This window comes from Jaculus jaculus, chromosome 5 (assembly GCF_020740685.1).
Source record: "Jaculus jaculus isolate mJacJac1 chromosome 5, mJacJac1.mat.Y.cur, whole genome shotgun sequence".
NCBI lineage: Eukaryota > Metazoa > Chordata > Mammalia > Rodentia > Dipodidae > Jaculus > Jaculus jaculus.
The window spans coordinates 90,835,557-90,860,412 of NC_059106.1; the positions used below are offsets into that span (position 1 = coordinate 90,835,557).

The 24,856-nt window shown below is 39.4% G+C and overlaps 2 protein-coding genes across 4 annotated transcripts in view; one reads left to right on the plus strand and one right to left on the minus strand.

Moving 5' to 3' along the window:
• Positions 1-3,155: 3,155 nt before the first annotated feature.
• Positions 3,156-15,328, plus strand: LOC101606784 (60S ribosomal protein L27-like). Its single transcript, XM_045149150.1, has 2 exons — positions 3,156-3,570; positions 15,258-15,328. The coding sequence occupies exons 1-2, from the start codon at positions 3,156-3,158 to the stop codon at positions 15,326-15,328; spliced, it is 486 nt and encodes a 161-aa protein (XP_045005085.1).
• Positions 15,329-19,754: 4,426 nt separating this feature from the next.
• The window catches only part of Fgd4 (FYVE, RhoGEF and PH domain containing 4), a 231,056-nt gene continuing 225,954 nt past the window's right edge, over positions 19,755-24,856 (minus strand). For 2 of the 3 annotated variants that reach the window (XM_045151258.1, XM_004663222.3), the window contains exons 16-17: positions 22,837-22,977; positions 19,757-21,181 (exon numbers count right to left, since the gene is read on the minus strand). In XM_045151258.1, coding sequence (XP_045007193.1) covers positions 20,924-21,181; positions 22,837-22,977 — 399 coding nt within the window. In that variant the 3' untranslated portion in view covers positions 19,757-20,923. Of the gene's footprint in view, positions 21,182-22,836; positions 22,978-24,856 lie in introns of all 3 variants that reach the window. The other variant, XM_045151259.1, reaches the window with a different exon arrangement.

Below are 24,856 nucleotides of genomic sequence, written 5' to 3' on the forward strand. Positions count from 1 at the left end.
ATAAATGTAATATAAATGGATGGAAGGACAAAAATCACATTATCATCTCAACAGAGCAGAAAAGACATTTGACAAAATTCAATATCCCTTCATAGTAAAAGTCCTACAGAAACAGAAGAAAAATATCTCAACATAATAACAAACCTATAACCAACAAAATACTAAATGAGGAAGTCTTACCTATAGCAATAAGGCAAGAGATACACAGAAAAGGGATACAAATTGGAAAGGAAGATATCAAATTATTATTTGAAGACAATATGATCCTTATATAAAAGACCCTAAAGACTCTACCAGCAAACTGTTAGAACTGATAAACACTTTTAGCAATGTAGCAGGATACAAAATAAACATGCAGAAACCAGTAGCCTTCCTATATACTAATAACAAGCATGCTGAAGATGAAATCAAAGAATCATTCCCATTCACAATTACCTCTAAATAAATAAATAAATAAACAAACAAACAAATAAATAAATAAATAAAGTACCTTGGAATAAACCTAATCAAGGAAGTGAAGAACCTCTACAGTGAAAACTTTAAAACATTCAAGACAGAAATTGCAGACAACAGTGGAAAATGGAAAGACATCCCATGTTCTTGGATTGGAAAAATCAATTTTGTGAAAATGTCAATCTTACTAAAAGCAATCTACACATTTAATGCAATCTCCATCAAAATTCCAATGGCATTCTTCACAGAAATAGAGAAAACAATCCTAAAATTCATTTGGAAACACACACAAAAAAAACCCTTCAGACTTCTGGCTAAGATGACAGCATAGGTACCATGCCTAAGCAGCCCAGGGGCAGAGAAAGCCAAAAAAAAAAAAAAAAAAAAAAAAAAAAAAAAAAAAAAAAAAAAAAAAAAAAAACACCACTTTTACTAAAAAGTGAAGTATATAGGAAATTAAAACAGCAGCGGAGAAGCAGGAGAGATCCAGAGCCTCCAGAGCCCACACAGAAGCTGCTCCAGCGGGGCGGGTCTGCGCGAGACCTCTGTGGCGGCACGCCCACCAGGCTCGGCTTGAGCCACAGGAAAAGCCAGGCAAGGGGATTTTTCCACTCACGCGGGAGCTCTCCGCAAACTCAAGAAATGTGAAGGGAGAGCGGCAGTGAACAACGGAGGAGCAGATCACAAGGTAGAAGAACATGTGGAACAGTGGGCAAACTAGAGCAGCATTGGCTCCCTCCCCTTCCCCAACACCAGTGCCCAGCCCTCGGACACAGAGCAGTGGTCCAGGGACCTGGCCACACCTACTTGAGCTGACAGAGCACCAAAGAGGGACCCAATCAAGAGCACAGCTGAGACCAAAATCATCCCAAAAGGGAACTGGGATTACACCAGATCAGTACCACCTAATAAACCTGGTATATATGCCTGAACCAGAAGTGCTAATTGCACCTTCCATATCAGGATAAATTATATGTTAAATCGGATGGATGGTCAAATTTGCCATTCTTAAATAAGCTGTATTTTGGGCTTTTTTATTTGTTGTTTCTTGAATTATAGTGGCTTTGTTAACTCTTCTGTTATACATTAGGAAAGGGTCCCACCTGGTCACAAACTGACTTGGAACCCTCTACAGACCAGAAATCTGAACCCCCTTGTTGTCAGGATTAAGGGAGTGGGTGAGGCACCACACAGCCTAAGGGACAGACAGAGGATCTGGCTGTCATAATACCTGTTCTTGGATAAATCCTCTGTGCTGTTTTTCATTAAGTGTCCATTGTCTAGTTAAATTTCAGAATCTGCCTGTATTTTGTTCCACTTAGCCTACTTGAATACTCTCATAGCAGGCAAACCCAACACCTATAGTCACTTTTTAGATACTCTGAACGTCTTCAGAGCCACACCTAGCACCTTAAACTCCTACCCTGAAGATATATAACATCAGATTGATTGATACATCTCATAATACCCAGCTAACTGGAAAATCCAATCATTAAATAATCCAAGATGCAAAAATATATACATTATAATACAAGAAGCACCAAAACTCAAGACAATATAAATCCACCAAAAAATATTAATGCATCAGAAATGACCTCCAGTGAGAATGAGTTAGAGGGAATGCCTGAGAACGAGTTCAAAAGAATGATTATAAATATGTTCAAAGAAGAAATCAAAGGAAGCAAAGGAGACACAAGACACCAATTTAATGAAATAAAGAGGTCAATACTAGACATAAATAAGTAATAGAAATAATAAAGAAAAACAAGTTAGAATTATTAGTAATAAAGAAAATTAAAGAAATAAAAAACTCTGTAGAAAATCTCACCAGTAGAATGGATGAAGGAGAGGGCAGAATATCTAAGCTAGAAGACCAGGTGGCAGACCTAATACAGTCCAACAAAGAGAAAGACAAACTAATAGAAAAGTATGAGTGGGAATTACAAGATATTCGGGACACTATGAAAAGATCAAATATAAGAATCCAGGGCATAGTAGAAGGAGAAGAATTCTACTCCAAAGGTATAGTTGGTGTCTTCAACAAAATCATAGAAGAAAACTTCCCACAAATTGGGAAAGAGGTGCCAATGAAGATACAGGAAGCCTTTAGAACCCCAGCCAGACAAAACCTGGAAAGAACCTCTCCTCGCCATATCAAACTACCAAACATACAAACCAAAGAAAAAATATTGACAGCAGTCAGAGAGAAAAATCAAGTTACCTACAAAGGCAAGCCCATCAGGATCACAGCAGATTACTCAACACAAACTTTAAAAGCCAGAAGGGCATGGAGTGATGTATTCCAAGTTCTGAAAGATAACAACTGTCAACCAAGGTTACTTTATCCTGCAAAGTTATCCATTCAAATAGACGGAGAAATAAGGACATTCCACGACAAAGCAGTCTAAAGGACTATTTGAAGACAAAACCAGCTCTACAGAAAATACTTGAAAGAATCCTCCATGCTGAAAAAAAAGAAAAGCACACATATAAGGAACTGGGACAATACTCAAATACTAGTTAACATAAGAGAACATAGATAAAACCGGAAGAACTACAAAAAAATGGCAAAAATGAATACACACCTTTCAATAATATCTCTTAATATCAATGGTCTGAATGCCCCAACCAAAAGACATAGGTTTGCAGACTGGGTTAAAAAGCAGGATCCTGCTGCTGTGTGGCCTCTTCTGGCTGTGAAAATGGGAAAGTTCATGAAACCCGGGAAAGTGGTGCTGGTCCTGGCTGGCCACTACTATGGACTCAAAGCCGTCATCATGAAAAGTGTTGATGATGGCAGCTCCGACTGTCCCTACAGCCATGCTCTGGTGGCTGGAATTGACCACTATCCACGCAAAGTGACAGCTGCCATGGGCAAGAAGAAAACTGCCAAAAGGTCAAAGATCAAGTCTTTTGTGAAGGTTTATAATTATAATCACCTCATACCCACAAGATACTCTGTGGATATCCCCTTGGACAAAACTGTTGTCAACAAAGATGTCTTCAGAGACCCAGCTCTGAAATGTAAGGCCAGAAGGGAGGCCAAGGTCAAGTTTGAGGAGAGATACAAGATGGGCAAGAACAAGTGGTTCTTCCAGAATTTGGTTTTAGATGTGTGTGTGTGTGTTTTCCATCATTAAAAATAAAACAATCAAAAAAAAAATAAAAGCAGGTTCCTTCAACTTGTTGCCTTGAAGAAACCCACCTTTCTAGAAAGACTGGACACTATCTTAGGGTGAAAGGTTGAAAAACAGTGTTTCAAGCAAATGGACCATGAAAACAAGCAGGGCTTGCTCTCCTAATATCTGACAAGGTAGACTGCAGTCCAGCATTAGTTAAGAAAGATAAGAAAGGCCACTTTATATTGATTAAAGGCACCCTCCAACAGGAAGACATTACAATCCTAAACATATATGTACCTAACATGGGGCCCCCCAAATTTATCAAACAAACGCTACTAGAACTAAGGTCACAGATAATACCAAACACAGTGGTAGTAAGGGACTTCAACACCCCACTCTCATCAATTGACAGGTCATCCTGGGGAAAAATAAACAGAGAGGCATCTGGACTAAATGAGGTCATAGAAGGAATGGACCTAACAGATATCTACAGGATATTTCATACAAATGCTGCAGAATATACATTCTTTTCAGCAGCACATGGAACATTCTCTAAAATAGACCATATGTTAGGTCACAAAGCAAATCTTTTTTTAAAAAAATTATTTATTTATTTATTTGAGAGCAACAGACACACAGAGAAAGACAGATAGAGGGAGAAAGAGAGAATGGGCGCTCCAGGGCTTCCAGCCACTGCAAACGAACTCCAGATGCGTGCGCCCCCCTGTGCATCTGGATAATGTGGGACCTGGGGGAACTGAGCCTCAAACCGGGGTCCTTAGGCTTCACAGGTAAGTGCTTAACCACTAAGCCATCTCTCCAGCCCACAAAGCAAATCTTAACAAATACAGGAAAACTGAAATAATTGCTTACATTCTATCTGACCACAATGGAATCAAACTACAAATCAATAGCAAAAAAGGCTATAGAGCATACATAAAATCATGGAAATTAAACAACACATTACTAAATGATGAATGGGTCAATGAAGAAATCAAGAAAAAAATAAAAAAAAGTCATAGAGTCAAACGATAATGAGAACACAACATACCAAAATCTCTGGGACACAATGAAGGCAGTCCTAAGAGGTAAATTTATAGCCTTAAGTGCCTATATTAAGAAATTAGAAAGGTCGCAAGTAAATGACCTAATGCTTCACCTTAAAGCCTTGGAAAAAGAAGAACAAGGAAAACCCAAAATCAGTAAACAGGAAGAAATAATAAAGAATAGGGAAGAAATTAATGAAATAGAAACTAATAAAACAATTCAAAGAATCAATGAAACAAAGAGTTGGTTCTTTGAAAGGATAAACAAGATTGATAAACCATTAGCAAATCTGACCAAAACAAAGAGAGAAGAGGCACAAATTAATAAAATTAGAGATGAAAAAGGTAACATCACAACAGATGCCAGAGAAATTAAAAAAATCATAGGGACATACCATAAAAGCATATACTCCACAAAGTATGAAAATCTGAAAGAAATGAATGATTTCCTTGATTTATATGAACTACCTAAATTAAATCAAGATGAGATTAATCACTTAAATAGACCTATAACAAGCATGGAGATCTGAACAGTTATCAAAAATCTCCCAACAAAAAAAAGCACAGGCCCTGATGCATTCACTGCTGAATTTTACCAGACCTTCAGGGAAGAGCTAACACCATCGCTTCTTAAGCTTTTCCATAAAATAGAAAAAGAAGGAATTCTACCAAACTCCTTCTATGAAGCCAGCATCACCCTGATACCAAAACCAGGCAAAGATAGAACAAAAAAGGAAAATTACTGACCAATCTCCCTCATGAACATAGATGCAAAAATTCTCAACAAAATATTGGCAAACAGAATACAAGAATATAACAGAAAGATCAATCACCCTGACCAAGTAGGCTTTATCCCAGAGATGCAAGGACTGTTCAATATATGCAAATTTATAAATGTAACACATAATATAAATGGAATAAGGACAAAAATCACATGATCATCTCATTAGATGCAGAGAAAGCATTTGACAAAATCCAACATCCCCTCCTGATAAAAGTTCTACAGAGACTGGGAATAGAAGGAACATATCTCAATATAATAAAGGCTATTTATGACAAGCCTACAGTCAACATATTACTAAATGCAGAAAAACTAGAAGCTTTTCCACTAAAATCAGGAACAAGACAAGGGTGTCCACTGTCCCCACTTTTATTTAATATAGTACTGGAAGTCTTAGCCATAGCAAAAAGGCAAGAGACACACATAAAAGGGATACAAATTGGAAAGAAAGTTATCATTATTTGCAGATGACATGATTCTATACATAAAGGACCCTAAAGACTCTACTAGCAAACTGTTAGAGCTGATAAGAACCTACAGCCATGTAGCAGGATAGAAAATAAATACACAGAAATCAGTAGCCTTCATATATGCTAACAACAAACACACAGAGGATGAAATCAGAGAATCACTCCCATTCACAATTGCATCAAAGAAAATAAAGTACCATGGAATAAACCTAACCAAGGAAGTACAGGATCTCTACAATGAAAACTTTAAAACACTCAGGCAAGAAATTGCAGAAGACACTAGGAAGTGGAAAGAACATCCCTTGTTCCTGGATTGGAAGAATCAATATTGTGAAAATGGCAATCTTACCAAAAGCAATCTACACATTTAATGCAATCCCCATCAAAATTCCAACGGCATTCTTCATGGAAATAGAAAAAACAATCCAAAACTTCATTTGGAATCACAAAAACCTCAAGTATCTAAAATAATACTGAGCAACAAAAATAAGGCTGGTGGTATCACCATACCTGATTTTAACCTGTACTACAGAACTATAGTAACAAAAACAGCATGGTACTGTCACAAAAACAGACATGTAGATCAATGAAACAGAATAGAGGACCCAGATGTAAGTCCAGGTAGCTATAGCCACCTGATATTTGATAAAAATGCCAAAAATACTCATTAGAGAAAAGACAGCCTCTTCAGCAAATGGTGTTGGGAAAACTGGATATGTATCTGTAGAAGGATGAAAATAGATTCTTCTCTCTTCCCATGCAGAATAATTAAGTCCAAATGGATTAAAGACCTTAATATCAGAGCTGAAACTCTAAAACTGCTAGAGGAAAAAGTACGGGAAACCCTTCAACATATTGGTTTTGGCAAAGACTTTCTGACTGCAACCCAATTGCTCAGGCAATAAAACCACAGATTAACCACTGGGACCTCATGCAATTACTGCAAAGGACACTGTGAATAAAGCAAAGAGGCAACTTACAGAATGGGAAAAAATTTTGTCAGCTATATATCTGATAGAGGATTAATGTCTAGGATATACAAAGAACTCAAAAAGTTAAATAATAAGAAATCAAACAAGCCAATTAAAAAATGGGCTATACACTTCCAGCTTGGGCCTACCATCCACAATGAGCTTTTGATCAGAGAAACCTACAAGGTTTCCCAAAACAATGACAGACTTCTGTCAGAGTACTTGATGACCCACCAAAGGCCAGTGGTAAGACCCTATTGCTGAAGACTCCATACGCAGCTGATACGCAAAATGGAATGACATGGCTGGAAGCCAGGAGAGAGTCAGTCCCCAGACAGTCAGTGTGTCTAGTGCCAGAAGGTGCTACATAGGCGACTGGGGGAAATGACCAAGATCTGTCCAAGCAACACATTGTTTAACCTAATTAGCAACAAATAACCGGATGTGATGCCCACACAAGTGCAATAGTGGTACACAGCTATGGTGAGGAATCAATTGCTCTTGAGTTGGCTAACTGATCCACTCAGTGGTACTAGACCCTTAGCTGGAGCTGGGAAACAAGTCAGAACCATACCCAAACACAAGCCCACTCTACAACATCAAGCTACCATCAATCACGGGGTATAAGAGGGCCTACACCTATCAAACTGTCTATCAAAAAAGTAAGTGTTATCTCAATTTTCTGGGTGCTAACTTACTCTCCGTTGGAGAATCTGCTTCTCTTTTCCAGATAGATGCAGATCCTAAGAAGAGAGCTGCCCCAACATACCTCAAAAGGGGCCCAACTGAAACTAAGGACAACTGGCGAAATAAGCAAGGGTGATGTTTTCCTGTGAACCGGATACCAGCACCAAGGGGAAGGAGATCGACGCAGAGAAAAATCAACTCCTACCAAATCAGAGAGCCAAAGCCTCAGAGGCCCCCAACACCTCAGCACTGAAGCAGACCAAAAATGAACCCAACATGGCTCAGGGAAATCTTGCGGAAGAGGGGGCAGAAAGAATGTCAGAGTTACATGTTGGGTCAGGATTTGCAGAGACATATATCATACCAATAACTGGGGGCTAACTCCACAATGCACGACCCATTTTCATTAACAAGGAGGGTCTAATGGTAGGGGGTAATTCACAGATGAGCCTAAATAATGGTACCAAACTGTCTGTATTTACTGAAAAGAAAACTAATAAATTAAATTAAAAAAATGGGCTATAGAGCTAAATAGAGTTCTCAAAGGAAGAAATACGAATGGATATAAGCATCTAAAAAAATGTTCTACGTCCCTAGTCATCAGGGAAATGCAGATTAAAACTACATTGAGATTCCATCTCCTGTCAGATTGGCTACCATCATGAAAACAAATGACCATAAATTCTGGTGGGGATGTGGAAAAAGAGAAACTCTTCTACACTGTTGGTGGGAATGCAATCTGGTCCAGCCATTGTGGAAATCAGTGTGGAGGTTCCTAAAACAGCTAAAGATTGATCTACCATATGACCCAGCAATAGCACTCCTAGGCATATATCCTAAGGACTCTTTTCCCAGAGGTACGTGCTCAACCATGTTTATTGCTGCTCATTTTATAATAGCTGGGAAACGGAACCAGCCTAGATGTTCCTCAACTGATGAGTGGATAATGAAGATATGGCACATTTATACAATGGAGTTCTACTCAGTGGTAAAGAAAAATGAGGTTATGAAATTTGCAGGAAAATGGATGGATCTGGAATGGATTATACTAAGTGAGGTAACCCAGGCCCAGAAAGCCAAGTGCCACATGTTCTCCCTCATATGTGGATCCTAGCTACAGATGATTGGGCTTCTGTATGAGAAGGAAAAAACTCAGTAGCAGAGGCCAGTAAGCTAAAAAAGAGATACAAAGGGAAGAGAAAGGAAGGGAGGAGGGTACTTCATAGGTTGGTATTGTATATATGTAAGTAGAAGAATAGATTAGTGGGAGTGAAAAGGCCCAAAGTGAGGTCAAGGGAGGAGATTGAGTAAAGGAAAGGTGGAGGGAGGGCTAATCAAAATCTAAGAGGATATAAATAAATGACATGGAATCCTCCGGTTATGGACAATGGAACACTCAGGAGCCATAGATCGTTGCTAGAAAATTTTCAGTGCCAGGGATGGTATACCTTCCAGGAAGTTGTTGGGAGGTCCCTGATGCCCCAAAACATTATAGGCCATTGCCGAGGCCCTTGGTTTCCCACCAGGAATTGTTGAATACTCCACATACTTGGGCTGCAAGGCCACTGAGAAATCCTGCTGGAACTGAGCTGATAACCTCCTGCATGGAGACCAGCTGACAGAAAGCTGGAAGAAGCCTTTCTACGTGCAGTTCAATGGGAAAAGATATACCACCAGTGGAGACACTCAACAGTGGACACTGCAAACCAGGCCAAATGAGCCAACGGGTGCAATATTGGCACGTCTGTCATAGTGGAAACCAACTGCCCTCTAATTGGACTGGAGACCCGCTCCATGGGAGGGAATACATCCCTGATACTGAAAACTTAAAACAGGGTTAGTCATGAGCCCTAGGGGTGTAACATCTTCTGATATCTGAATAAGTGTATATACTATGCTTATCAAATTGCCCAGTAAGCACTTCTCTTAATATTCATACCCTTATATCAATGCTACTCTCACTTTGGGTAGAGAATCTTTTCTTTTCAGATGGCAGTGATCTTGGGACGACTCAGAAGGTATCATGGTGCTGGAAAGAAGTGACTAGAATATGGAGTAACATCTCGATCACACCTTCCAAGACTCAGGGCTAATGCAGAAGAGGTGGCGGAAAGAATGTAAGAGCCAAGGGAAGAGTAGGACTCTTTACAACATGCTCCCTCCAGAAATAAAATGGCGTGGATATCCATGACTTCATAGTGCCTGACACTACCTACACAAGACCATCATAAGAGGAGGGAAAGATCATGACATCAAAATAAAAGAGAGACTTATTGAGATGGGGAGGGGATATGATGGAGAATGGAATTTCAAAGGAGAAAGCGGGGGAGGGAGGGCATTACCATGGGATATTTTTTATAATCATGGAAAATGTTAATAAAAATTGAGAAAAAAATAATAAAGAAAGAAATACAAAGAAAAAATAAAATAGAGACTGATTGAGAGGGGAAGGGATATGATGGAGAGTGGAGTTTCAAAGGGGAAAGTGGGGGAAGGGAGGGAATTACCATAGGATATTGTTTACAAGTGGTCAATAAAAAAATGTCAAAAAAAATTGGGTTATGGAACTAAATAGAAAGTCCTCAAAAGTAGAAATACAGATGGCCTATAAACATCTAAAAACATGTTCTACATCCTTAGCCATCAGGGAAATGCAAATTAAAACTACTTTGAGATTCCACCTCACTCCTGTCAGAATGGCTACCATCAGGAAAACAAATGACAATAACTCCTGGTGAGAATGTGGGAAAGAGAAATCCTTCTACACTGTTGGTGGGAATGTAAACTGGCACAGACATTGTGGAAATTAGTGTGGATGTTCCTGAGATGGGTAAAATTAGACTTACCATATGACCCAGCTAAACTACTCCTAGGCATATATCCTAAGGACTTTTACTACTACCTTAGAGAGACTTACACAACCCTGTTTATTGCCGCTTTATTCACAATACCTAGGAAATGGAACCAGCCTACATGTCCCTCAACTCAGGAATGGATAATGAATATGTGGTTCACTTGTTCAATGGAGTTCTACTCAGTGGTAATAAAATAAAATAAAATTATGAGATTTGCAGGGAAATGAATGAATCTGGAGAAGATACTAAGTGATTTCACCCAGGCGAAGAAAGCCAAATGCTGCATGTTCTCTCTCATATGTGGATCCTAGAAACAAATGTTCAAATTAATATGAATTAATATGTGAGTTGGAGTAAAAATCAGTAGCAGAAGCCAGTAAGCTAGAAAGGGGCTATAAGAGAGGGAGGAGAGAGGAGGACTGAAGGGGGTTATCTTGTATATATGTAAGTAGAAGAACAGGGGGTCCAATGACCTAAGTCAGGTCAGGGGAAGGGACTGAATAAATGCAGGGTGGGAGGAGAGTTAATTATAATATAAGATTTTGGCTGGAGAGATGGCCTAGCATTTAAGGTGCTTGCCTGTGAAGCCTAAGGACCCAAATTCTACTCCCCAAATCTCACGTAAGCCAGACACAGAAGGTGATGCATTTGTAAGGTCGCATATATGCACATGGTGGTGCATGCACTTGGAGTTCAATTGCATTGGTTGGAGACCCTGGTCCACCAATTCTCCTTCTCACCCCTTGTGTGCACATGTGCACTCTCATTAAAAAATTTAAGATGGCTGGGCATGGTGGTGCACTCCTTTAATCCCAGCACTCAGGAGGCAGAGGTAGGAGGATCACCATGAGTTCAAGGCCACCTTGAGACCACATAGTGAATTTCAGGTCAGCCTTGGCTAGACTGAGACCCTACTCGAAAAACAAAAAACAACAACAGAAAAAGATGGTATGAATAAGCCATATGGAAACCTACTTCTTTGGATAATGGCACACCCAGAAGCCACAGATAATTACTAAAAAATTTTAGTGCCAGGGATGGTATACCTTCCAGTGAGTTGTTGGCCATGTAGGTTCTTGATACCTCCAAAACATTACAGTCAAGGCTCTTGGTTTTCTACCAGAAATAGATGGTAGGACCCTACTGCTGAAGACTCCACATGCTTGGGCTTCAGATCACTGAGAAATCAAGCTGGAGTTTAGCTGAAAACCTCCTCCTTGTGGACCAGCTGACAGAAAGCTGGAAAAAAGCTATGCTGCATGCAACCCTATGTGAGAGAGAAGTCATCAATGGTGATAAACAGCAGTGGACATTGCAAGCCTTGTTTGGCTAGCCAGGCCAAATATGCCAACAGGTGCAATTGTGGCATGTTGGTTATGGAATCTAACTGCTCTCTAATTTGATGGGAGGCCTGTACCACAGGAGGGAATATATGCCTGGTACTGAGAACATAGTCAAAAGCCTATCTTGGGGGAGTTCATGAGCCCTAGGGAAGTAATGCTTGCTGTTGTCTGGCTAAATGCATATATCATGCTCACCAACTGTCTGGTAATCACTTTTCTTATTGTTCATATATATTTTTTATTTATTTATGTAAGATATTTTAATTTATTTATGAGAAAGGGGAAGATATAGATAAAGATAAATAAGATAAAGAATGGGCACACCAGGGCCTCCAGCCACTGCAAAAGAACTCCAGATACATGTGCCCCCTTGTGCATCTGGTTTTCATGAGTACTGGGGAATGGAACCTGGGCCCTTAGGCTTCACAGGCAAGCGCCTTAAATGTTAAGCCATCTCACCAGCCCCCATCTCATATCTCTTGGTGGAGGAACTTAATGAGCAGCCATCCATCAGCACTGAGACATCCCGGATCATGTCCTCAGGAAGTCAAGGCCCTTCTAAACATAAAACCAGCTGGTCCTCTGGTCATTTCTTCCAAGATATATAGTTTCTAGGGAAGGTATTCCATTATGGTGGAGAAGGCATGGAAGCAGGGATGGGAAGCAGAGCTGGTCACAACCCTGGGAGAGGGCTCTTCACTAATGGGTCCTGTGCAGACATCAAGAAGGTGGAGGCCTGGCAGGTAAGTCTCTCACTTACATACGACTTCACTGCATCACAGAGCATCATCCTTATTGTTCATATATTAATATTAATGCAACTCTCAGTTTTAGTTAGAAAAACTTCTCTTTTCAGATGGAGGTGACCACTGGAATGACTCAAAGGCTCCGTAGTGTTGAGAAGTGACAGTGGAGTGTTCAGCACTGAGACATCTCTATCACACCTTCTGAGGCTCAGGGTACATTGTGGGAGAGGTGGCAGAAAGAATGTAAGAGCCAAAGGAAGGGTAGGACTGCTTACAATGCACTCTTCCAGACACAAAATGGCTTGGATATCCATGACTTCACAGTGCCTTGTACTACCTACACAAGATCCTCATACTAGGAAGCAAAGATGATGACATCAAAATTAAAGAGAGACTAGTTGCGCGTGGGAGAGGATATATGATGGAGGGTGGATCAGTGAGGGGGAAAGTCAGGAAGGGGAGGGAATTATCATGGCTTATTGTCTATAATTATGGTGGCTATCAATAAAATTTTTTAAAAAAGAAGATAGCATTGGATCACAGCCCTCTTAGTCATACAGAGTAACAGACTGGATCTCCTCTCCATTGCTGACCAGTCCTACCAGAGGAGTCATTGTATTATCAAAAAACATTACTGGATTTGAGGCTTGTGAGAGCTGTGGCTTTGTCCTATTGGTAGGACTACCAATCTCTTTCCATCTGGGCTGTCTGGTTAACTTTTTAGATGCTTGTACTTCTTAGTCTCTTGTGGAGGCTAAGCAACTGGAGCTGTTGGGCTTGGTCACCCTTTTGGGGTCAAGGAGACACTGTCTCACATTGGAGCCAAGCAAAGGTGGACTAGAACCCCATGACTCATATCCCAAGGTGGCCTGAAACTCAGAGTGCTCTTCCTTAGTCTTCCAAGGGCTGCAATAACATATGCATCCCCATGATTGCCCGTGTATTTGCACTGTTCAGCTGTCATATCCCTCCTTTGGGGAACTGTCTTAGCAATTCTCTTCTTTTTATTCTCGATTCCTTTCTTTGCCATGTTACAGAGGCAGCTTCTAATTTGCCATCTTACCTGGAAGTTGTTTTCTTTTTCTTTTCTTTTCTCTTCTCTTCTTCTTCTTCTTCTTCTTCTTTTTTTAAAACTTTTTCAAGGTAGGGTAGTGCTGTAGCCCAGCCTGCCCTGGAATTCACTATGTAGTCTCAAGGTGGCCTTGAGCTCATGGTCACCAATCCTCCTATCTCTGCTTCCTGAGTGCTGGGATTAAAGGAGTGTGATACCACAGCCAGAGTAACCATTTTCTGATCACAAAATAAAAATCACTGTGAACTGAATGTTCATGACCTTAGTTGAAATAACACCAAGACTTCAGAAGTGATTTAAAGATGTGTTTATTTACAAGATATAAATGTTTCATATTTAGAATTAAAGGGCTTAATTTTACAACATTTTCAATTATATGCCTTTATGATCAAATATACAGATGTTACACGATATATACACTATGTCCAAATACTTTATAGCGGGAAAATATTTTTTCACATTAGAGTCAATTGTAAAATTCTGACTTACTCTTTCAAACTCAGTCAACAAATCAAAGAAAATCAAGATGATACTTATTTTTAAACATCAGTTCATTGTCACCCACAAGATAAAATGCCAATCTGATTTTATATTAAATGATTATCTGCTAATGACCCCCACAATACCTTCTAGTATCCACATACTGTAATGCACAATGCAATTCTATCTTAATGCTTGTTCCCAAACCTATATTTCACTTATTAAAATATACTAAAATTTCTTGATTCAACTTTTCATCAAATTGACCACGATGAATTTTTCTTAGAAAAGGATGACTTTCAATAACCTTTAGTGACCCCCAACAACTTAATTAACATGTGCTATTTCATCTTGAAACACTAAAAAGACACAGCATCTGGCCAAGTGCTCAGTTCAGAAAGTAGAAGACCATGATTAGTTTTAGAGGGATGTTTTGCCTCAACAAACATGGCAGAATACAGTCTAAAGAATGAAACCAATCTTTGCAAGCCTAAAGGAAGAAAAAGTAAGGTAAGAGACTGTTGTCTATAAATTAGAGGTCAAGGTCAAAGCAAGAATGCAAGGTTCACATCAGCAAGTATACAGACCGGTGAAGTTGTGTCCCTTGCACAGTTTAGAATTTTCCTTCTAAAGTCATGAAGCACATGAGTCTTTCTATCTACCATTCCCACCCATCCCTGCTAGTCTCAGCCTCTAACCTCACTGCTGTCTACTCTACCTATAACGAAAGCTCCATTACCTTCCTGTGACTGCTATACATGATCAAGGGATATGTATAAGGATGAACCATACATTATATATCCACAAATAACTTATGTTAAAATACGTAACTTAAAAATTCTATAAAAATTTTATTCCTGTGGAAAGAATTGAAAATCAACAATTTTTACATTTGTACATACACATATAAATTCAGAGAAAGGGTTTTTTAAATAGACTAGTGGTCTCTCTAATAGTCATACTTCTAAATCTAGAGAAGCCACAGGTGGATAGTAATATGAAAAATAAAAACTAGTTTGGCTGTAATAAAACTGGATGAGAATGAATTATCCACTAGAGATGACAATACAATTCTAACAGGATCTCATTAGCTACAGTTCTTATATTCATACATTCCTCAAGATTACAACATTTAAAATGAAAATACTAAGAGTTTTGCTTTTCAAATTTTAGCTTATAAATAGCATGTGCTTATCTTAGACCTACTCTAACCTTCTACTCTTTATAACAGCAAGGATACCTGTCAAAAATAAGACCCATGCTCCCTCGCCATCATTGGCTGGTGCCCATATGTCAGGATAATGCACCCTGCAGAAAGATCATGACCAGTAATGTATTATGGGCAATATACTAGGATAACTTAAGGCTTTGGACATAAACAAATGAGACCTAAAAACTGAAGGGAATCCCCCACACACCAAGCAAAAAAAGAAAAAAAAGAAAAAAAGAAAGAAAAGAAAAAAAAGCCGGGCGCAGTGGGGAATGCCTTTAGTCCCAACACTTGGGAGGCAGAGGTAGGAGGATTGCTGAGAGTTCAAGGCCACCCTGAGAATATAGAGTGAATTCCAGGTCAGCCTGAGCTACAGCGAGACCCTACTTCGAAAAAATTGAAAAACCCACCATATCCACAAGCAGATAAGAAGTAAAACAGAATCATGAACTTCCAGAAGAATTTTTGAGGAAATGTTTTCTAAAGACCACAATGAATCTCTAATAACCCTGAAATGCCATGGAGATTACAGTTTTATTTACAGACACTTGTGACCAGACCAAGTACTCTGTTTAGAAAAGTCCTACGGTGGCTAGGTGTGGTGGCACACCCCTTTAATCTCAGTACTAGGGAGGCAGAGGTAGGAGGATTGTTGTGAGTTTGAGGCCATTTTGAGATTACATAGTGAATTCCCGGTCAGCATGGGTTAGAGGAAAGCCCTGCCTTGAAATCCACGACTCTCTGTCAAAAAAAACCCCAAAAGTCCTACTGGGTATGCTTATAAATCATTCCTATAATTAAAAAATATATATATTGGGGCAGTTTATCCAGTGAATATAGTATGCCAGCCTTAATGTTGAATTAACTTTCAGAAAAACAAAATTTAGCTTTATGAAATAGTACAGATGAGGTTAACTGCTTCACGTAGAAATCTGTGAAAGTAAAATTCAGCTGATAGCATTTGCATCTATGGAATGATGCCTCCTCTCCCTAACCCATCATTTCCTGATACTTGGCAATTTAAATTATCACATCACTTCTACAAGTTGCTTCACTGTATGCTGTGGCTCAGGGATTTCATATCTGCTTGTAGTGTAAGACTGTATCTGGAGAGTTTTATTGCTTGGCTTTGTTACAAAAGTGGTTGGAGGGCATTTTCATTATTGAGCCTGATTTAAAATCTCAGGATAAAATGTGTATCACAACTCATAGCAAATGACATACTTACAACAAAAGCAAAATTTAAGTTTAAAAACATGAAATGTTTCTAATGAATAATAGTTAAGAGTATTGTTTATGTTTGGAGAAAGGACACTTTTCTTAAAGATGAATATTGACAGAACTGAAACATATCAATACCAAATTATGATAACAAATGGAAAACTATAAAGTATTGATTTGACTAGGAAAGCAACTGCTCTTTTTAGGTTCAATGTCATGAAAGTTCAGGTAACTCAGAAAGGGCAAGACAGCGTTTTGCATTAGTTTTTATTAATTGTATGCACACACTGTGGCGCATGTGTAGAGGACAGAGGAAGACCTCTGGGTGTTGGTTCGTTCCTTCCACCATGTTTGTTGCTGGGATGGCCAGGCTAGCTGGCCTGTAAGTTTCAGGATTTGCCAGACTCTGCCTCCCATTGCCATAGGCACAATGAGATTATAGACACATGTGCCATTTTTGTGTCTGGCTTTTTAGGGGTGCTGGAGATTTGAATGCTGGCTGGCAGGATTGCAACAAGTACCTTTAGCCACTGACCTATCTCTCCAGCCCAAGTTCAGTGTTTGGCTTCTTTTTGTTTTTGTTTTTGTTTTTGTTTTTGTTTTTGTTTTTGTTTTTGTTTTTGAGGTAGGGTTTCACTGTAGCCCAGGCTGACTTGGAATTCACTATGTAGTCTCAGGGTGGCCTTGAACTTTCCGCGATCCTCCTACCTCTGCCTCCTGAGTGCTGGGATCAAAGGCGTATGCCAACATGTCCGGCCCAAGTTCAGTTTTTAATCACTTATTACACTTCTTTCTCCCAAGTAAAAATATTAGTGACTCTCTAACGAGAGAGGGAGAAGTCAGACTGTCTCATGGCTGCTCTTTGTGCTTGGCTCAAGAACGTAGAGTCAGAAGTAAAGACAATAACTGGAGAGCCACAGGTCTTCACCTGGCATTACTCTTCCTCATTTAAAAAGTTAGTGATCCTGAGCCGGGCGTGGTGGCGCACGCCTTTAATCCCAGCACTCAGGAGGCAGAGGTAGGAGGATCACCATGAGTTCGAGGACACCCTGAGACTACATAGTGAATTCCAGGTCAGCCTGGGCCAGAATGAGACCCTATCTTAAAAGACAGAAAAAAAAAAGTAAATGATCAGTAAGACAGCATGGCCTTATTTTTATGAGCATTGTTTCAATAAGCTAAGTTAGACAATACTGAATATGTCCCCATTACTTCAATGTCAGAATGGTAGGGGAAGTGTTAGACTTCTTGCTGTTTAAACTGTTTTAAAAAATAATCTGACATAAATCTTCTAACTGGGACATACATCCATTATTCTACCCATATTTACAAAAATCACCTTCCTCTCATAATCACTCTACAGTTTTATTGCTTCTCTTTTCTTGAGATTAAGAAAACTAAACTATCATCTATATCTAAATTTTAATTTTGTAAATAACTACCCTGAATATGTCTCTTTTTTTCTCCTCAAACACAACTACCACAGTTGGCATGAGAAGACAAAATTTCTAGTTTGGCCCTGGTTGAATAGAGTTTAAGAAATTTCTCTTTCTTTTTTTCTTTTTCTTTTCTTTCTCTAAGTAGTTGATTTAATGTTAAGAATCACTGGGGAGGGCTGGAGAGATGGCTTAGCGATTAAGCGCTTGCCTGTGAAGCCTAAGGACCCTGGTTCAAGGCTCAACTCCCCAGGACCCACATTAGCCAGATATACAAGGGGTCGCACGCGTCTGGAGTTTGTTTGCAGTGGCTGGAAGCCCTGGCGTGCCCACTCTCCTCTCTCTCTCTCTGCCTCTTTCTCTCTGTATCACTCTCAAATAAATAAATAAAAATAAACAAAAAAAAATTTTAAAAATTGTTTTTTTTGAAACAAGAAACACTGGGGAGATGGCTCAATGGTTAAACATGCTGCCTTGCAAAGCTTGCTGATCCAGGTTTGATTCCTCAGTGCTCACGTGAAGCTAGTTGCACAAAGTGGCTCTGCGTCTGGAGTTCATTTGCAGCAAGCAGCAAGAGGCCCTAATACACCCCTGATCTCTTTTCCCCTCCCCAATCTCTCATATAAACTTTTTAAAATTTTAAAAAATTTAAAAAGAATCATGGCTGATAATACTTTCATGTAAGAAGAAAACCTTATTATGTCAGTCATAAATTGGTTCACTTGGAGTAGGAAAAAAAAGGGATCTTCCTCTTTTGTTTGTGTGTGTGGTGAAAGTGGTACGTGTACGTGTACGTGCCCATGAGGTGTCCTATGAGCTCACCTCTGGTGGCTGGAGTGGACTGTCATTTGTCCTGTTCCATTACTGTTCCACCCACAGTCTCTTATTGGATGGCGTGTGTTGTCCCCGTCCCAACCCTCTTGTTATGAGCTCTACCAATTCTTGTGTCTCTGCTTCCCTAGGGCACTGGGGCTACAGGCATGTGTGGCCGTGTCCAGCTGTTTATGTGGGTCCTGAGGACCGAACTCGAATGATCTCTCCGGCCTCCTCAAGCCTTTGTGCTTGCATAGGAAGTGTTCTTAATTGCTGAGACATCTCTGCAGCCCAAAAGATCTTCTTAAGCAACAGGGACTGTATAAGTGTGTGGTGGTCTCAAATTCTGAGTAACTATTCTACATTACTGAAGATAGAAGGGTTGTTCCTATTGATTTCTAGCAAACAGGTATATTAAAAAGTGATAAGGTTTGGGGTATGGTATATGATAGGAAAAAATGTAATTTGATAAAAATATTAAGTTAAACAACTCAGAGTGAAACTTCTTGTTTTGTAAAGTTCTGTTTATTTGCACATGTGTATGTGTGTGTGCATGTGTATGGGCACACTAGGGTCTCATGCTGCTGCAAACAAATGTCCATCAGGCTTTATGAGTCAGCAGGCTCTTTAAGTGCCTTTAACCACTGAGCCATCTCCCAGCCCCTTAAAAATGAGATTTTTATCCAAAGTATAAGATAATAAATAATAATAAAGAGCAGCATTTGTGATAAGAATTTATAATTTGTCTACAGAACCTCCATGAGGAACACAGAGGAGAAATATTCTTACACTTTCTGTAATTCATACCACCTGAAAACCTGGCATTAAAATACTGCTTTATCAATATTGGTTTCCACACTCTTTTCTAGTGAAATGATCAGACATAATTTCCTTTATTATATATCTACCAACTCCTTCTCCCAAATATAAGTTGGTATATACGTTTTGTTTTATATTCAACAAGAAAGTTTCACATAATTAAGTATTCTTTAAATATAGTTCTCATTTAACCACGTGTGAGTTTTATGGACCAAAAAAAAAAGAAAAGAAAACCACCAAAAACCCAAAAATGATAAATGCAGATTCCACATGTTCCAGTTCTGTGTAAGGTCAGGTGTCTTGCATGGTTAAAATTTTGGTAAAACTTTGTACATGCTGATAATATAGTAATTATATTCTTATAAAAGGTAAAATAATCTGTGTGATTTCTGACTATACCACTGACTGAGGTACATCTTAATTTCAGGACAATCAGAATAACTAAAATAATGTTTAATCAATAAGCATTAACTAAATTTTCATCGTTTAATAGGTATTAATAGCACCTTCTAAGAGAGGCACTGTTTTAAATAGGCACAGAACAAAAACAAATAGTGCCCAAAAATACTGCTGGATTTCACTAATAGAGCCCATGCCACATAAATTACTGCCTTTTCTTACTATAAAAACATCAATACACTTGGATGCTACTACTAAAACATGAACCACCAAAATATTTAAGTTTAGAACACTGATCAGTTCTGAGATAAAACAGTCTTTTATATATTTAAAAAGTGAATCTAAGATGAATTTGAGCCTAAAGCTGAAAAGCAGATATAATATATATTTATATTTAATATTGTGTATAGATAATTGCTATATAATTTAGTTATTTTATTCTTAGGAGTACTTTTAAAAAAACAAGTACTATCTTAAGCCAAAACCTGAACACCAACAATTTGTCTTTTTTCGTGTTTTAAGAGAACACACAACTTGTGCAACTACAGATTTATAAACAAAATAAATTAACACAATACCCTAAACTGTCCCTGCATTTTCTTTAAACCATAGAACTATTTTGGCCACATGGAGGTATATTTTTAAAACTGTTACAGGGTCTACACATGAGAAAAAAAAAATCAAAGGATTTCTTAAACGAAAGGCTTATTCTAATCTGATAATGATATAATCAATTGACAACATTTTCTTCAACATAAATGTACATATTTAAGGAATCAAAAATGCTCCATTTTTCACATTATTTCAAACCTTCATTAGAAGAATGGCTCTGCACACTAATATTAAGAGTATACAAATTATGAAAAGAGTCTCCAAAAGATGTATTTTTTTATGAGCATGTATTTGTCAACATAAAGTGCTAAGAGGTGAGGAAGGCGAGCTGGGAATGTCATGAGCCGCTTGTCTTGCTTGGGGTCCCACTCTGACCGAACCTGGACTTCAGCATTCTGATTTTCTCTTAAGTTCAGGATGATCATCCAAGGTGGCCAGATGCTCATTTGGGCCATCTGGTGTCTCCCCTGCAACAGCCAGGAGGATGATTCTCAGCCACTTCTGCTTCAGTTCCTCACTGTCTGCCGCAAAGCTGTGCACAGACTTGGACTGGGTCAGTCTGAAACTGTGTGGCAGGTCCACACTCCTTGGCATGTCATCCACAATGTAGCCTAGTAGTGGAATGGTGGCCTGGGCTCTGACATCCTACACAAAGGACATTGTACACGACAGTGTAAGACATGCTGGCTTGTTACATGTGGCCTTACTTCCTATAAAACTATTATGACCATTTCCCACATGGACTCATACCATGAGTCTCCCTGACAGAGAGGGCGATTCCAGTTGCTATTCCTGAGGCCAGAGGTCCTGTCAGCTGCTCAAGCAGTGAATGAGAGCGAGGCCACCATGCTGTAGCTGCTCCCCGTAGGGGAGCTCACGTGAACTTCATGGCGTTCTCCACTCAGTGAAAAAGGAGGGAAGCATAATGGGCATCTTACTGTCTCAACAGCAAGCATTAGTAAGCATTAATAATGCTAATTTATTTGGTAACTCATTCACTTTATATCTGGACAAGAAAAGGGTTTAGGAAAAACAAAGCTGAATAAAAATGCACACCATAACATCTTAAAAGTATTTCTAAACTGGGCATGGAGGCCCATGTCTTTCACCCCAGTACCCAGGTGGCATATGTACGAAGATCACTGTGAGCTGAAGACCAGCCTGGAGACTATAGAATGAGTTCCAGCTCAGCCTGGGGAAGAGTGAGACTCTACCTTAAAAAAAACCTCCCCAAACCAAAACAAACAACAAAAAGTATTGCTAAAGTAATTTCAGTAGTTCTAGATTGCCTCTGCTAGACTGAATCTAGTATATGCAGATTAAAATATGACACAGTTACATTTTAATGTTTTTCAAGTACAGTGAATAACTGGTTTAAGTATTTTTTATTTATAAAGCAAAACACAACCTTGCAGATCTTACTAGAAGCCAAATCTTGCCGGGCATTAATCCCAGAACTTGGGTGGCAGAGGTAGGAGGATCACTGTGATCTCGAGGCTAGACTACATATTGAATCTCAGGTCAGCTTGGGCTAGAGTGAGACCCTACTCTGAAAAAAATATATAAAAGGTCATACAAGCCAAATCTACATATCAGTTGGCCCCAGGGAGCTAGCTTAGGTGTGTATATGGTTCACAAAAGCCTGTTAGTGGTTGATACTAACCCAAGATCAATTAAAATTTCCCCTCAAGCTACTGTCTATTTAGGCATACAAACATTGAGCAGTAAACACAATACTGCCCCCTACCCCAATCTTTTAAAAAATATTGCATTTTATTTGAGAGAAAAGGAGAGAATGGGTGTGCCCAGGGTTTCCTGCTGCTGCAAATGAACTTCACGACACTCCATTTCGTGCGTATGGCTTTATGTAGGAATTGGGGAACCGAACCTAGGCTGGCAGGCTTTGCAAGGAATCACATTTAACTACTGAACCATCTCTTCAGTCCCTCCTCAAATCTTAATGTTTTCTATCAGCAAAAAAAGGCTCACTCTCCTCTCTTGCTTCTTTCTTTGCTTCACCTACTTATACTTCCTACTAATTCAGCTTACATTTTCTCAAATCTACTACTAGGAATGGGAGGCACAAAGGGGACATGATTGACCAGGTGAATAAAAACACAGCTACAAAATGAGCTGATCTGCTTAAATAGCAACTGACTCTAGCTCCTTATCTTTCTGTCAGTGAGACATGAGCTCTCTTGTTCTGCTGTGGACCAAAGGAAGGATTCCGAGTCCATGTCCGCACACCTCCCTCTACCCATAGGGGCATCTGCCCCTTCAAACACATGTGGCTTACTTACCTGGGGGGCACCATACATATACAGGACAAGGGGATCCTGCTTGGGGATCACACACCATGCTTTCTGCCAAGGTTTTGACTTTTCCATGTACTGAAGAAAGCTGCAGACTTCACTGTTTCCTGAGACTTCTGCTGATTCGATCTAGAAATGGAGAGAAACAATAAACACAACAAAACAGACAGAGAAGTAACACAACACAAGGGTACTTATTTTTATTTATAGCTCACTTACAGTTATTGTTTTTTTAATTTTTAAAAATTTATTTGTAAAAAGCTGGGCGTGGTGGCGCATGCTTTTAATCCCAGCACTCGTGATGCAGAGGCAGGAGGATCATGGTGAGTTTAAGGCCACCCTGAGACTACATAGTGAATTCTAGGTCAGCCTGGGCCAGAAAGAGACCCTACCTTAAAAAACCAAAAAAATAAAAAAATAAAAAAAAATTTGTAAGCAGGGATACAGAGATAGAGATAGCAATACACGGGGGTGAGGGAGGGTGCTCCAGGGTCTCTTGCTGGTCCAAACGAACTCCAGATGCATGTGCCACGATGTGCATTTGGCTTTGGGGCTTTACAGTCTAGCCCTGATTGCCAGCCAGCTCTCCCCACTACCTCCCTGGCTTTTTGCTCTTGCTCTGCTTTCCTGCCATGATGAAACTTCCCCTCAAAACTGTAAATGGAAACAAACTCTTTCCATGAGCTGCTGTTGGGTGTTTTACCCAGCAATGAGAAGGCAGCTACACTTTAACTTTAAATGGACCTTCAAGGTTTTTTTTTTTTTTGTGTGGGGGGGGTTGTTTCGAGGTAGGGTCTCACTCTAGCCCAGGCTGACCTGGAATTCACTATGTAGTCTCAGGGTGACCTCAAACTCATGGCAATCCTCCTACCTCAGTCCCCAACTTCTGGGATTGAAGATGTGAACCACTACACCTTGCCATAGAAGTTTATGGTCTCTTTTCAATTAAAAGAATGCCCTTTGCATATTTACTTATAAATGCTCACTAAGTAGTTATTGACCTTAGAAATTCTCAATTTTGGATGCAAAGAACTTTAATCCTATTTCTAGGCCCCCTGAATTTATTTCCACAAAGGCATTACTGCATACATTACTCCATATTATGTCACCATCTTTGGACATGAAATCCATTTCAGATACAAGTTACACAAGAGTTCCTATGCAAGTAGTCTGAGCTTTAGAGGGAGTCAGGTAGCTTTGTTAGGTAGTTTAGGGTGACCCGGCCTGAATATAAAAAGCAGAAATGTTCTTAAGTCTGTCCTTGAAATCTCAACTTTATTAGAGATCAGAGAAGGATCTCTCCTTTCCTTATCTCTTAACTGAATTACTTAGATCTGTTTTCCATAAATAAAGTGAACCCCTTTTGGGAGGGAGTTCACCTTTCCTATAACTTCAATCTGATCCTGGCATTGTGGCTGGTTAATCTCAGCCCCAAAACTTGGCATCATGGCTAGCCTCTTTTTGAGCCAGCTCCTAGCCTACACCTGTCTCACTTGAGGCCAAAAGTAAGAACCATCACAATAAAGTTATAAGTAGATGCATACCAGGTGGGCAGGTCTCTCTTTTTGCTGGCTGTTCATCTCTTCTGAATTTCCAGGTCCTGGCAACCTCCCCTACTTCCACATGGGCATTCCACCTTCTGCTGCCCACCACATGGCAGATTTCTTTAGAGAAGATTTCTTTTCTAAATCCCTTTTCATGGTTCAGACCCTGGCTCACTTCCCACATGGGCTCTCAGACCATGTGGGTGTATCCATTTTCTCTTCCTTGGTTCACAGACTCTCCTTCTCCCTTATATATTCCTGAATATATGTAATGATTTATTAAGTATCCTTTTCAATCTTTATTTCAATTCTTTGAAACCCCCCAAACCCTGTTACAAACTTACTTTAAAATATCAAACTTACTTGGGAAGTACTTTAAGAATAATTGAGACTACTGTCAGTGGCTATTTTATATATAAATATATACATATGTGTGTGTGTGTTATATAACCATAACCAACTGC

What these genes read in the sequence shown, in the direction of transcription:
- LOC101606784 (XM_045149150.1), top strand. Translation starts at nt 3,156, where the DNA reads ATGGGAAAGTTCATGAAACCCGGGAAAGTGGTGCTGGTCCTGGCTGGC. An exon ending in GAATTTGGTTTTAGATGTGT is followed by an intron (nt 3,571 to 15,257) that starts GTGTGTGTGTTT and finishes TCTTTATAACAG; the next exon opens with CAAGGATACCTGTCAAAAAT.